This window comes from Choloepus didactylus, chromosome 18, assembly GCF_015220235.1.
Source record: "Choloepus didactylus isolate mChoDid1 chromosome 18, mChoDid1.pri, whole genome shotgun sequence".
In the NCBI taxonomy this organism is placed as follows: domain Eukaryota; kingdom Metazoa; phylum Chordata; class Mammalia; order Pilosa; family Megalonychidae; genus Choloepus; species Choloepus didactylus.
The window spans coordinates 70844847-70858998 of record NC_051324.1 but is presented as its reverse complement, the minus strand read 5'-3'; the positions used below and the strand labels follow the sequence as shown (position 1 = coordinate 70858998).

General features: G+C 59.8%; 1 protein-coding gene across 1 annotated transcript; it reads left to right on the top strand.

Annotated features, from left to right (window-relative positions):
- Nucleotides 1-943: 943 nt before the first annotated feature.
- On the top strand, nucleotides 944-10163 carry CYGB (cytoglobin). Its single transcript, XM_037808644.1, has 4 exons — nucleotides 944-1208; nucleotides 5932-6163; nucleotides 6432-6595; nucleotides 8817-10163. The coding sequence occupies exons 1-4, from the start codon at nucleotides 1066-1068 to the stop codon at nucleotides 8848-8850; spliced, it is 573 nt and encodes a 190-aa protein (XP_037664572.1). The 5' UTR covers nucleotides 944-1065; the 3' UTR covers nucleotides 8851-10163.
- Nucleotides 10164-14152: the final 3989 nt, after the last annotated feature.

Genomic DNA, 14152 nt, shown 5'->3' with positions numbered 1-14152 from the left:
ATTCCTTGACCCCCGGCTCCTCCTCTGTACCCCACAGGCTGCCTCTCTGGACTTGCCCCCACCAGGGCCAGAATTCGAGGCAGCGCCTGTTTCTGGCCTGCTTGTGTCATTAATAAGACACCCAGGGACTTCTTTCCGGCCGAGTGAGCACGGAGGGCCGGAAGGAAAGAAGGCGCAGGCCTCTGGCGCCCGAGGTGGGAGGTGTGCTGACGGCCGCACCCCACTCCCGCGGCGGGGGGGCGGGTAGAGAGAAGATCCAAGTACTAAAACCCTCACAGCCTGGGGTCTGGGGCTCTGGGAGGGGCGCCGCGGACCCCAGCGGCTAGCTCGGCAGAGGCCGGGAGCGAGAGGGACCTGCCAGCTCGGACCGCGGCGACAGCCATAAGGGCTCGCGTTCGCTCCCTCGGGGGTGGGGGGCTGGCGGGCGACCCCGCTGCAGCAGCCTGTGAGTGTTTGACTTTGGGTGGGCTCCCCGCCGCGGGAAGGGGGGTGCACACACGCACACGTCCTGAGCCCCTTGCAGCGTGAGCCCCGGCCACGTCGCCCCCCAGACCCGCACCGCCGCGACGCCCCCTGCGCGGACGGCACCGCCCCGCGCCGCGTGACCGCCCCCTGCTCGCCGAGACCCCCCAGCCGGCGGGCCACGCCCACCAGCCCCCCGGCCCCGCCCCGCGGTGCAACCCCGCGGCGGCCTTGCGGGCGGGCGCCCCCACCCCGCCCCGCCGTCACCTTGCCGGCATTGGCTCACCGACGCGGAGCTGGGGTTTGGGGCGTATTTGTTTTTTCAAACATTTTTCCAGCAGACCACATCCCCGCCCCCCGCTCGCGGTCCCCCGCCCCCCGCACATATACCCTGCACACACACACACACACACACACACACACACACACAGACACGCGCGCGCACACACACGGCCCGGCGCGCAACAGACAGACACACGCGCCCTCCCTCCGGCGCGCTCTGTCCCTGCCCCGCCCGTCCGCCGGCCCGCCGCGCACGCACCGGCCCCGGCTCCCCGCGCCCCGCCGCCGCCGCGCGCAGCCGGGCCGGGCTCGGAGCTCCCCATGGAGAAAGTGCCGGGCGAGATGGAGATTGAGCGCAGGGAGCGCAGCGAGGAGCTGTCCGAGGCGGAGAGGAAGGCGGTGCAGGCTACGTGGGCCCGGCTCTATGCCAACTGCGAGGACGTGGGGGTGGCCATCCTGGTGAGGTAGGTGTCGCCCCGGCCCGGCCGGGCCCCGGGGGCGGGAGGGCGGCGGCGGCGGCTCCGGGCAGGGGCGGGCTCGGCCCGGGTCCGCGCTCCGGCTCCAGCTCTCCAGCTGCGATCCGGGGCCGGGCCAGGGCCGGCGGGGTGCAGGCAGCGTGCGGCGCCGGCGGAGGGGGGGCGGTGAAGCCTTGGCTGAGCCCTTCTCGGCCAGGGGCGCCGGGCTCACCGGGAACTAGGACCAGCCGCAGAGGGAAGTCACCCTCTGTCCCCTTTCTCTCCCTGGCCCCAGAACTCCTCACTTAGCCTCACTCGCCTGCAACCCCTCTCCCACCGCAATTCAGCCAGCGCCCCGCCAAGCCGGGATGGATACACATTTTACCATCCCTTCCAACGCAGTCTCCCCATTCTAGAGATGGGAAAACTGAGGTTCAGTCCCAGAGGGGCCATAGAGGGGCAGCCCCCTCTCTCCAGCTCAGCCCCTTTCCCTCCTCAAAGCCTCAGAGAAGAGAAAGATCCGGGGGCAGAGGTCAGAAGGAGTAGATGGATGAGGGCCAGTTCCCCCAGCTGTTGAGTGGGCCCCCAGGGAGCTCCCAGGGCGGGCGCCGGGAGAGGAGAAGCCACCAGTCCCCACGGGCCAGTCCCTGCTGAGTTTTGTGGAGGGAAAGGGAGAAGCTTCGGGAGACAGGGCCCCTCTGGGAAATGCCCCACCTAGGGGGTGGTGGTACAGTGTCTTGGGCTCAGGGGTCACTCCCCTGAGGGACCCAGAAACACAGAATGGCACCCTCATTCACCCGCTTTCACACCGGTGCACACACCATTCCTACAGTGAATGTCACCAAGCCCCACAGCAAGTAACTGACTGTAGCTTCAAATCCATGTCCTGTTCCAGCACGTGCTGGTCCCTGGGGGTGCAAGTGGAGAGGCCCTGACCCAGCCTGCCCTCCAGCCCTTGTCCTTGGCAGGGGGAAGCTGTCAAATCTGGGACAGAGCAGGGCAGGCTTATTACTTGAAGAAAAGGGTGACAGCTCACTTAAGGAAAGGACAGCTCAGATGCATGCCTGTTTCCCCGTCCCGGCCAGTCCACGGCCCCTCTCTATCTGTCCCCCTGCCCTCCACTCTCTCTCCCTTCTGCCTCCCCCAAGCCTGGGACTTACCCAGCTCCAGACTGATACACCCCGATTCCAACTTAGAAGCAAATTTTGGAGAAAAAAGGAGCAAGAAGCACTTCCGAGGAGTTAGAGGAGGGTTCCTAAGGAAGGGGCAGCTCTTCGGGCAGCTCACGCTGGACTCCCAGAATCACAGCCGGGGTCTGGGAAAGGCTGGGAGGGGGTTTCAGGCATTCAGAGAGGCAAATCCACGCTTGCCAGTACCCACACAGCACACAGCGGGTAGCGGGGTTGCAGATGAGCCAGACTGCGTGCCCGGAGGATGGCCCCAGAGGTGCGGGCCAGCACCTGTGGGACCACCAGACCCCAGGGCACGCCCAGCGTTGGTCCAGAGAACCAACAGGCCAGAAGGACCTTGGAGAGCATCTGTCCCAGCCCCCGCCATTTGCCCGTGTAGTGACGTGTCCGGGACCCATCTCCTGGGCTGCACACAGCCTCTCCAGGAATGGGGCAAGGCGGCCTGAGGGGAGCAGAGGAAGGAACCAGACCCTGAGGGCATGGCTTCTCTGAGAATCGGAGCTTTTGGCAATGTTCTCTCTCTCTCTACACCCCCTTCTAGTTCCCCAGTCCTGATTCTTAGAGGGGTGCTGGGCCGGGGCTGGGAGAGGTGTTTGCCAGTGTGCTCAGAGGCCCACGGTTCGTCTGAGATAGCCTGGGATAGCTGGGGTTTCTTAAATCCTGACATCTGGCCCCCTGCTAAGCCCACCACCCCACCCCACTTCCCTTGGCCCCACCTCTCTGTTGAAGGAGCCCAGCCCCATGGGAGAACTCGGCCCCTCTCGCCAGTCCCAGGCCCCACCAGCCATCTTCTCGTCTGCTCCCCTCCTGGGTCTGCCCAGGGTGGTGGGGCGGATGGTGTTCAGGGGTCTCCCACAGGCCCCTGTACAGATCTCATGTCCATCAGTCCTGCCACCCAACACACGTATCCATGGGATGAGGCCTCCTTACAGACTGGGCCAGTGCCCTCAGCCCTCAGCCTGCGGGGCAGGGGGCAGGCCGATGTGCCCCCACACCCCACTCTTCAGGGGTTGGCAGCGGGCGGCAGAGGGGTTGCCTGGGTCCCCGCTGGAGGAGACTGCAAGGGAACACCCAGACTCTACGAAGGCTCCCCCCCTCCCAGTTGTAACTCTGGCACCTTCCCCCTCACACTCAGACAAGCCTATTTCAGGCTGTCTTGGAAGCCCAGATGCCTCTGGGAGCTGAGAACCCCCCCCAAGCTGGTTGCTGGGGGGCTTCTCCCCTATGCTTGGCACAGCCCGGGCTGGGAGGGTCAGGAGCAGACACGGGGGCACTGGGGAGAGAAACCAGGGTGAAGGAAAGCAGAAGAGGGGCCCTGGGCTGGGGGCCCCTGGGATTGGCACTCCTTGGGGCCATGCACCTGGCGCTGGCTATGGAGGCAGGAGGCTTGCCTGGGTCTCCTAGGCCACGTCCTTGGGAGCTGTCAAAACAAGGAGCTGCCTGGGCAACTTCCTGCCACCTACTTCCTTGGCAAACCTCTGATATCAATTTCCTAATCCATAAAGTGGGGATAAACACAGTGCCAACCTCAGAAGGATGTTGCAAGGAGTAATGAGATCAAATAGTTAAGTGTGCGAGAAATGTTCCCTGTTACTGCCTCGCCAGTAAAATGGATATAATACCTGCTTAACCACAGCAATTAAATAAAATAACATATGGAGATGCTTTACAAAAAATTGTAACACACCAGAGAAAAATAATCTGTCATTTTTATGGCAATTGTAAAACCCCCAAAGTCTGAAGTTCTCCTTTGAGTCCAGATAGGGTTTTTCACGTTTGTCCCTCATTGCAATGCTTCTCCAGAAAAATCTGATGTATTTTCAGACTCATTGCCTCATTTGTCCTCACTGGTGTATCTACGAAGCAGCAAGAGGGAGAGGCTGGGAAGCGGTTTGCCCAAGGTCACACGTGGGCCCTGCCCTGGGCACGGCGAACCTCCCCTGCCAGGGGCAGCTTCATCTCCCAACAGGGTGGCCTCAGCCAGATGCTCTCTCTGCATCTGTTCTGCTCTCAGATCTGTGACTCCAGCCCTGAACACAGGGCTGTTTTGGTAAATTTTCGGCTCTCTCTGATCACAAAGCGGGACACTCCAAAGTGTGAAACAGCCTGAAAAAAAAAAACAAAAAAAAAACCAGGCCTGGGACACTTTGGATATTTTCTGAGGATTCAGTTAAGTCATCTAAGTTCTGACCAAGCCCCTGCGTGTGCTTCCCAGGATGCCCAGCCCCAGTTGGGAGGCGGGTGCCAGTGTTGTCACCCTCAACCTGCAGCCTACAGGGCCCTGGGCCAGCTAGTGGGTCAGAGCGGGGCGTGGGCACCAGACAGAAGCAGCTGTCAGAGGTGGCAGGGAGGGCTCCCGGGTGGCACTAGTGGGCTTGAAGGGAAAGCAGGGGCCCTAGGCCTGCCTGGGCACGCGGGGAGAGGTGAGTCTGACGGGGAGTTGGGTAAAAAAGGCATTCCACCGTGCGGAGAAGATGGCGGGCACGCACAAGGAACGTTTCTCTAAGGGTAAGCGAGGCTGTTGAGCTGGGGCAGAGCTGACTCGAGAAGGTGACACAAGTTGGAGAAGCAGGTGTGGGACAGTTTGTAGAAACCTCGGAATTTCAGCTTAAGGAGATTCAACTGTGTCTGCTAGGTACTGGGGAGCCATTGAATGTTTTGGAGCATGAGAGTGACCTAATCTTGAAAATGGCATTTTAGGGAAATAGACAATTTAAGATAAACTGGAGAAGGGAGAGGCTAGAGCTAGGGAGACTTGGAGTTTGCTCTAAGAAGTTTACACTCTTATTGGAAAGGTTTTACTCAAGGACACAGAGTAATTAGAGTACCAGGTAAAGCAGGTAAAAAAATCAACTGTTGTCTTTAATTAAGTCCACCAATCAATATGTCCTGAAGGGTGGTGAAGAAAAAAGAGCACAGAACTGGTGGGAGGAGGCTGAGTCCCATTACTTCCCCTCCGGGGCTGAGTGACCTTCACCCAAGCTGGGCTTTCCTTGGCGCACAGGGAGGGCTCTAACTTTATCCTCACAAGCCCCCCAGGTCTCAAGCCTGTCCTGAGGACTTTGCATACGGTTCTCGTTTAATCCTCAACCCGTAAGATAGAACAACAGTGCCCATTTTATGGATGAGAAAGCCGAGGCTCAGGAAAATTAACTTGCCCAGGGTAACCCAGGCGGGTGATTGCAGAACCCACGCTCTGACCCTCTTGGCTGTGACTGGAGCAGGGCTTTAGGGTGTGCGGAGTTTGGGAAGGAGGCAGGAGAGGCTTGGGAAGAGGAAGGTCCCAGCCTGCGCAAGTCCAGTGGACAGAAATGGCCGGGACCTGGGTAGGGGCTGCCCACGAGCCAGGTCAGCCAGAGAACCGTCTGTGTTTGAGGGGCGGCAGCTACTTACGATGGTGAAGGTGATTATTGGGGTGGGGGTGGCTCCTGCCTCGCCAGCCCCTGTACCCCCAGCCCCACATCCCGGCCACTCGGGGGTCTCTGAAGGTGGAGACTCACGGCAGCCCCTGGCTCAGCGCCTGCTTCTCTCCCTCCGGTCAGGTTCTTTGTGAACTTCCCGTCGGCCAAGCAGTACTTCAGTCAGTTCAAGCACATGGAGGAGCCCCTGGAAATGGAGCGGAGCCCCCAGCTGCGGAAGCACGCCTGTCGGGTCATGGGCGCCCTCAACACCGTCGTGGAGAACCTCCACGACCCCGACAAGGTGTCCTCTGTGCTGGCCCTCGTGGGCAGGGCCCACGCCCTCAAGCACGAGGTGGAGCCCGTGTACTTCAAGGTGCGTCCCCTGGCGGGCACTGCCACCCGCCACTGCCGGGCTCCGCTCCCGAGTCCCCGGGGCCCACTCACCACCGCAGCCTGCGGGCTCTGGGAGGGCTCCCCCGGGCGGCAGAGGGGACCCCCGGGCCGCCCAGCCTCTTCTCACCAGCTGTCCCTGAAAGATCCCCTCGGCCAGATGCAGGCGAGGAGCAGTGCTTGGGGCACTGGGGGCTGCGGGCAGCGGGGCGCCCAGGCGTTTACTCCTTCTTCCTCCCTCTGCCCCCCAGATCCTCTCTGGGATCATTCTGGAGGTGGTGGCTGAGGAATGTGCTGATGACTTCCCACCCGAGACACAGAGAGCCTGGTCCAAGCTGCGCAGCCTCCTCTACCACCACGTGACGGCTGCCTACAAGGAAGTGGGCTGGGTGCAGCAGGTCCCCAACGCCGTCATGTGAGCAGCCGGGCAAGGGGGGACGCTCCAGCCCCCCATGGGTCCTGTTCCCTGGGGCTCCCACCTCGCCCGGGCTGGGGCACAAACACCTCGGGGAGGCTGGATTGGGGGTCCAATGCATTTAAGTGCGGGTGAGATGGGAGAGGGTCTCCCTCTGAGTTCAGACCCAGCTAAGGCTCAGGGCCCGACCCCAACCTGCACAGAGCCTAGAGCCTGGAACAGACCCCTCCTCGGGCAGAACTCTCCCCTTCCCTGGAGCACCCTAAGGCTGCAGCTGCCTGCCCCCGGCAGAGGTACCAGTGACCACTGGCGGGAAGGTCACTGCAGGCTCAGAGCCAGCCCAGGCCAGCTCCGGCCACTTCCTCCCTGGTGCCCCTCACATGGGGCCAGGTTTGCGTCTACCTCCGCAGAGCCCCGAGCCAGGAAAGTCACAAGGATTGGAGAGAGTCACATCCATGTGTGCACGTGCCCACACCCACGCAGTGCGTGCGAGGGTCGCTTGCACACCAGCAGGGGCGTGTTGACTTCTGTGCTGGCCCCGGAGGCTGCTTTCCCAGTTTGGGGCCTGCAAGGACCCGGAAGCCGGGATCGAGGAGGGTGGCCGGTCTTAGGGGGCTGCCGCTGACGCCGAGCATGAGGGGAGGGCCAGCCCCAGCCTCGGTGGCTGGGAAGACTCTGGCCTCCCCGGGCCCCCAAGGGGTGGCTGCTTCTGGGAGCTGAATGGAGGAGCGGAGGCGGGACTGGGAACCAGGGGTCAGCCAGCAGCTCGGGACACGCGTTGTAGGGAAACATTCCCAGCAGTTTCCCATGGAAAAAGGCAGCGTCTCCTGCAGGGCCTCCTGCTTGCGGGGCCCTCCAGGCCAGCTTGGCGGAGGAAGACCCCGAGGCGGCCTGGGGAGGCCGGACCTCTTGACCTTCCTGCTGCGAGCAAATGGGCCGGAGCTCACTCCTGCTCCGTTCCCCAGGCTGCGGGACCTCTCCTCGGGAACGAGGCCTAAGTGCAGATGTGCACAGCTGGGCCCTGGCCTGCCCTGGCCCCCGGGGTGGACAGGAAGCAGGCAGAGTTTACCTGCCCGGGGAGGGCCCTGGCAGGGTCTGGAGAGTGGACAGAAGCAGCCAGAGGGGCCAAGGAGAGGGTCACTGGGAGGGGACAGGGGATCGCCCTCCCTCCGCCTCCCCCGGGAAGTCTCTGCCACCAGAGACAAGTCTGTTTACAGCCAGGAGACAAACTTCCTGCTTCTAGAGAAAAGGGCTTTTTTTTTATAGGGGCCAAGAGAGATAGTTTGGACACCACAGAAAGAGCTGGCCAGGCACAAACCCCGGTGAATCAGAAACACATGGCTGATGTTTCCCGACAGGACGCCCCATCCCCTCCCTTCCCTTGCCCCCGCCGGACCCCAGGGACTTAGATCTCGCCAAACCCCAGACATTAGGAAACCGCCAAAATCGCCTCTACCCTTGTTTCTGCTGCTTCCGGATGCAAGGGAGATGTCTGGGTTACCCCCCTCCCCAGCCGCGGCGTCATGGGGTGTCCCCCACCCTCACACCCCTCCTGCTTCTGGTTCCCCGAGAGCATGGCTGTGAGCCCCCAGGACGGCGTGCCTCTCTGGGGCACCCGCCCAAACCTCTAGTCCCAGCCTGCTGCCCGGGTCCACGTGGGCTCATCGTGTGAAAGAACAGGGTTCTAGAAGGCCGCTGTCCCTCCTCTCTTCAGGATGGGAGCAGTGATGAGCCAGACGCCACTGTTTACTGAACTCTCTGCGAACGAGTGTGTGTGCATTCGTGTGGGTGGAGGAGTCGGGAGTTTAGAGGGGGGAGATTGCGTGCACAGAACAGGACGGGTGGCCTGAGGAGGGACGTGGGTCAAACCGGGGACACACTGCGTTCCTGAATCAGGAAAGAGAGCTCCTGTTGTATGGTGCTTTGCAACTTGTGAAACACTGGCAGTTTGTCACTCTCAAATGGGTTAGTCACGTTTCAGATAAAAAGATTCAGGGGCTCACAGATGGGTCGAGTGACTTGTCTGCGGTCACACAGCAGGTTCACAGTGGAAGGGGGACTAGAACTTGGGTGTGGGGGGGTGCAATGTCAACTGCAACATGCTGGGTTTCGGGCAGAGAGGACCCCGCCTTGCCACCCCCAGATGCCTCCCCCCTGCCCCCCAGCTTCCCTGGACTCAGGCCCTTTAACCTATTGCCTCCATCTCCCATCTCGTCCACAGCCCACCGGCCACGCTGCCCTCTTCAGGGCCCTAGGACTCCCCCTCCCTCCTGTCCCCCTCCCTGGCAGCACCTTGAGCAGAAGGCCGAGTTCCGAAGACCCTCCTTGACCTTCCATTTCTGGGTGCCAAGCACGCTGGAGGGATCCCTGACCTGTCTTCCCGGAAGGAGACTCCGCCGCGGCCGCAGACCCCGGGAGCTGCCAGGAGGTGTCTGGCGGGCTGCCTGGATGCCGACCCCAGCGCGGTGGGCCGGCCTGCAGGGGTGGGACCCTCCTCCTCGCAGAGCTGGGCCCGCTCTTCTTAGCTTTTCTACTCACGGTTAGAGAGAGACCGAGCTGAGCGGCTGGCGGGAAGCAGGGACAGTCTCTAAGTCGCTCCAGGAATAAACCAGCCCCGTTTCTATCTGCCTGACCAGCATGCAGGTCTCGACATCACCTAGTAGAGTATCATGCACACACATCTACCGTATATACAGATATATTCTATATACAACCTCTATATAAATATATATATATATATATATATATATATACATGCACACGTACATATCTATAATGTTTGTCTGCAGGACCCAGAGACCCGTGGGATGCCTTGGTTCTGCCCATCTGTGTTGGGGGCAGGGAGGGGCCCTGGTCATACTTCTGGGCAGAGGACAGAGTGTCCTGGCAGAGGTGGGAGTCCCACATGAGCACAGAGGGGATCTGAGCTTGTATGGGCAGGGTAGGGGTGGCCCATCTTGCTGGCCAAGCCTGGCCTGTTCTCTCTGACCCCAGCTCCCCGCACTCCTGCTTTCCACTTTCAGGCAGCAAGGATTTCGCTCCCCCCAGAAGGATTTGGTGCACTGACTCGGGGTAGCCACTTTGCTTCTGTTTGCTCAGAACGGGGCAGATGGAAGGTTCCAGAAGTTCTGGGATGGACGACTGAGCTGGGGCCGGGGCTGCAGTAGAGGAGCCTCGAATGCCAGCGCCACCTGCCCTTGCCACAATGCCAGCCCGGGGGTGGGGGTGAGGGTGGGGGCTGCCCATCAGCAGGACGACAGGACCGAAAGCTTCGATCTGATCCTGGGGCTCGCAGGGCTCGGGGCCTGCCTTCCCCACCCTGCTCCTGGCCAGCAGTCTGTCCTGTCCATCCATCTGGGTCAGCCTTGTGGGGTAACCACCTCCCCCATGTGTGCCCCTTGGTCACATGCATTGTCTCCAAGGATGTGCTGCTGCTGTGGCTCCTGTGCTCGTGTCCCCTCCTGCCCCTCCTTGTGCTGCCATCTGTGTAACTGCCTGTCCTCCTTTTGTAGTTTCTGACGTTTGTAACCAGACCCGGCTGTCATTAAACAGACCCGTTCTTCCTGTATCCGTGCACGTCGTGTGGCCCATTTCCTGCCACCTGCCCCTCGCCTCTGTCTCCCCTCCTTAGGGGACTTGTTTTTGGCTGGGTCCCCATCCAGGGTGCCCCCTCCCCTGTGTCTCAGAAACACAGGCCCAGAGACTAGAAGCTGGACATTGGGGGTGGGGGTCCGGGTTGGGGGAGTGTTGTTCTTGTTAAAAAGTCAAGGGGCCTTTTTATCTTTGGTTCTGGAAATCTCTTCCCTGGCAAGGAGAGGATAAATGGAGAAGGAATCAGGAGAAATCTCCAGGAAGTAGGGTCCTGCTTGTCCAAGTGCTGTACTGATAGAGTAAAGCCCAGGATTGGGTCTTAGCCTTGCAGCTCGTGTCCCACGTGGCAGCACAGCCCCTAGGATTTGAGAGAGGAAGCCAGCTCTTATCAGTCATAAACCCCCAACGTCTTCCCTGACTTCTCAATTCCCAGACCCCTTCCCAAGCTCTCCATCCTGCACACCACAGCCTCAGGGCCAGGCCTGCCCAGCCCCCACCCCTGATGGAGGCAACCAGCAGCATCAGCAGCTCCCCAAGGAGGGGCCAGGAGGTCATCGCCCTGGGGGGGTGGGGGTGGGGGCTGCAGGAGAAGCAGGAAACAGTCTCTGCCCCTTGGGAGGGTTCAGGCAGTCTGGGAAGATTCAGCTGACACCCAGGGGAAGGCTTGTCTCCAGACTGTCAACTCCTCGAATGCAGGCTGTGCCTTCATCTCCGGGGCCTGGCACATCAAGGTGCTCTACAGAAGTCCAGAGAATAAATAAATTCAGCTCTTAGAAAGCCAGCCAAGCACCCAGGGCCAAGAGTGAGCTGTGTGAATGGAAAGCATAAAGCAGAGTGGAGAGGTCAGCGTGGACAAGGCGTTTTCCTAGGAGGCAGCAGCCGAAGGAAGGCGCACCGGGCTCCGGAGTCAGCCTCAGCCTCTTAGCGGCTGTGTGACCTTGGGGAAGTCCCTTGACTTCTCTGAGCCTCCATCACCTCTGACTTGAAATAGGAGTGAACAAGAGCCCTGCCTTGCAAGGCAGGTACCAGGAGGAGGAGGTTAGAACATCCAGAAGTTGCAAATGGAAGGAGGGAGGGTAGACTCAGCTGAAGCCAGGAGTCCTGAAGAGAAGGCACAGAAATGGAGAGAGAATGTGGGTAAGTGAGCAAGGGCAACCGCAGGAGGTGGTGGGCCAAGGAAAGGGAGGCAGAAACCCCTCAGGAAAGCTGCAAATTCCTGCATGTCATGGACCCCGGAAGCTCAGGCCCAGCCAGAGCCAGAGCCACGCTTGTGGGCCGTGGGGCCCGTGGGGCCTATGGGGAGTAGAATCCGGGGAGGAGAAGCCTGTCCGAGGTCAGGAGGTGGGGGATAGTCTGGGAAGAGCAGCCCCTCCCATCCACCCCCCATATCACTTCAGCCGACATGAACCCGTCAAAACCAGTATCGTTCTGGAATGGGGCCCTTGAGAGAGGGTCTCCCCACTGCCCAGCCCCTAAAGAGAAGGCACTGGACCTTGGCAGTTCATCCCGCCCAGGGCCAGGGCTGCTGCTTGAAGCTGGGGGAACAGGGTCCAGCCAGGGGTGATGTGGGCAGGGCCCAGGAGGCTGCAGGCAGGGCGCTGGGGGTCCGTGAGCAACATCTGGAGTTTTGTTTTGTGCTCTACCTCGGAGAGGGCCTTCTCGCCGAAGAGCTGAGCGACTGGGTGAGCTGCCCCTGGCATGCACCGGCGGTGAGCGATGTGGTGTCAGGGACCAGGGACGGGGTGCTGGGAGGCTGTGCACCTTCCTTCCCACAAAGCCGTCCTGGCGGCGGCCCCACAGCGCCCCCTGCTGGCTGCGGGAGGAACCGCGCCCCAGCCTGGGCTGCAGGCCGAGGAGCTGCTGTCCTGCCATCTTCCTTCCTCCTTCCTTTTGGACCACCTCTGAGGACCCCACCTTCCTCCCCTTCAAAAGCAGCAGCACCAGCTTGCGGTCCTCTTGCAGCTTCTTGCTCTGCTCCCTGACAAACACTTCCGGGCTGTACCTGCAGCTCCCATCCCGCATCTCAATTGTCCCCACGTCTCTCTGCCGCCTGGAGCCAACATGGCTAAACTGAACTTTCACCTTGCTCCCCAGCCCTACCCCCCATTCTGACTTCAGCAGGAACGACGGCCATGGCTTCTGCAGCCACCCACGCCCCCACCGTGAAGCTCTTTGGTCTCCAGTTTGAAACCAGTCAGTTTGAGACACACAAATCCTAACTCCAGGGCGTGTCCATCCGTCGTCCCTATCTCCATGAAGCTTTTGTTCTGGAAGCTTTTGTCTCAGACCATAATCAGAGGGCAGGGCCACCAGACTGAGGCAAAAAGGAAAAAAACGTGTGCCCCTTTACACACGTAGAAATAGCCCCCCGTATTTTGAGCCAAGTGGGAAAAGTTAATGAAAGTTCTACGGTAAAGCTTTTAAAGATTATATACAAAGACCTGAATTGCCCAAGTAACTGTCAACCTCATAAACTACCAGGTAGTGGACACAACAGTCAGGGCGGGTGGGGGTCGTTAAAACACACAACCGCAGAAGCCTGCTTTTGCTTAAAATTTTGATCTTCTGTTCATCATGGATTTTTTTGTTGTTGTTTAAGTATCAATTTTTAAATACATTGTGTTTAGATTTTACATATCTTGATTACTGAGTTTTTTTGGTGCCCCCTTAAATTTTGCACGCCAGGCAAGCTTTTTACTCATCTCGTCCCAGGCCCTGCCTGCTAGTACACCCCATTTGGGGGACCCCACCTGAAAAACATTCACTTTGACCTCAGAAAAGTTCTCCCTTTTGCAAACCACCAGGGGCAACAGGTTTCACAGTGGTTTATTTGACCCCTTTGGTAAAAGCACTTAGCACACCAGGGTGGGAGTTCTGACTTTGGCACCACCTAAGGGGTGGAGTCACTGGGTCAGGAGTTTTTAGTGGCCCAAAAGAGGCCCTTCCAGGCTCCCAGAGCAAGGCGGGGTCTATACGGGTCAGGACGTACATGGAAATAAGAGAGTCAGGCCTCTGGGCATAGGAAATAACTCATGACCCGCCTCCCGGTGAGGAGGGAGCCCAGCAGCTGCCCAGGAGCTTGTGGAAGGGTTTGGGAACCTGATGGTGGGCTAGGAGGGGCAGGGCCAGGAGGAAAAATCCCCCGACCCTCAGCAGTGGTGTGGGCACCATCCTGGGCTCGGTGCCTCTCGCTTCTTCCCAGCACTGAGAACCAGCTCGCAAGCCTCCCCAGCAGAGCCGTACTGTCCAGCCCCATCTTTCTCAGTTTTGGTGGAACAAGACAAAGCTCTTATTCAAGGCCATTGGCTGCCTTGGGTCAGGTGCCCACCTGTCATCCAATCAGCTATGGCCAGAGCGGCAGATCATGTGACATAGAACATGGCTTCTGCTCCTGCACAAGCACCAGGGTCAGTTTCAATATTTCCCAGCAAAGGACAGAGAACAGTCTCCGGACAACTTCTTGTCAGCCTCAACCTCAAGGTCATGAGACCCCCTTGCTCCACAGGAACCATCTGGCAAGTCCCATTGGCCGCTTTCCCCCCCACTCCCAATATCTGACTGTTCAGTCTGTTAGGGACAAAGTGGTCCCATTCCTGTTTGAGAACATCCAGTGGCTCCAGGTTACCCCACAAAGACAGTCTGAGCTCCTCAGCCACTGGAGTCTTCATACTTGGCACGAACATGCTATCCTGGTCTTATCTGTTATTCTCCATCACAAATTTGACTTTCTCCAGCCTGTGGTCTTTGCTCACTCGCCCCCATCCTGGAGGAGACTCTTTCCCCCAGCATCCCCACTGTTGAAACGGTTCCCCTTCTCCAAGGCCGCTCTATGCCTCTGCTTGCCCGAAACTTCCTTGCTGACCCCATCTGAATGAGCTGCCTTCCTCCCATACTGAGAGGGCCTCCTTGTGTGAGCACTGCACGTCCACACCTGGGGACACAATGTGTGTATTTGCACAATATCTC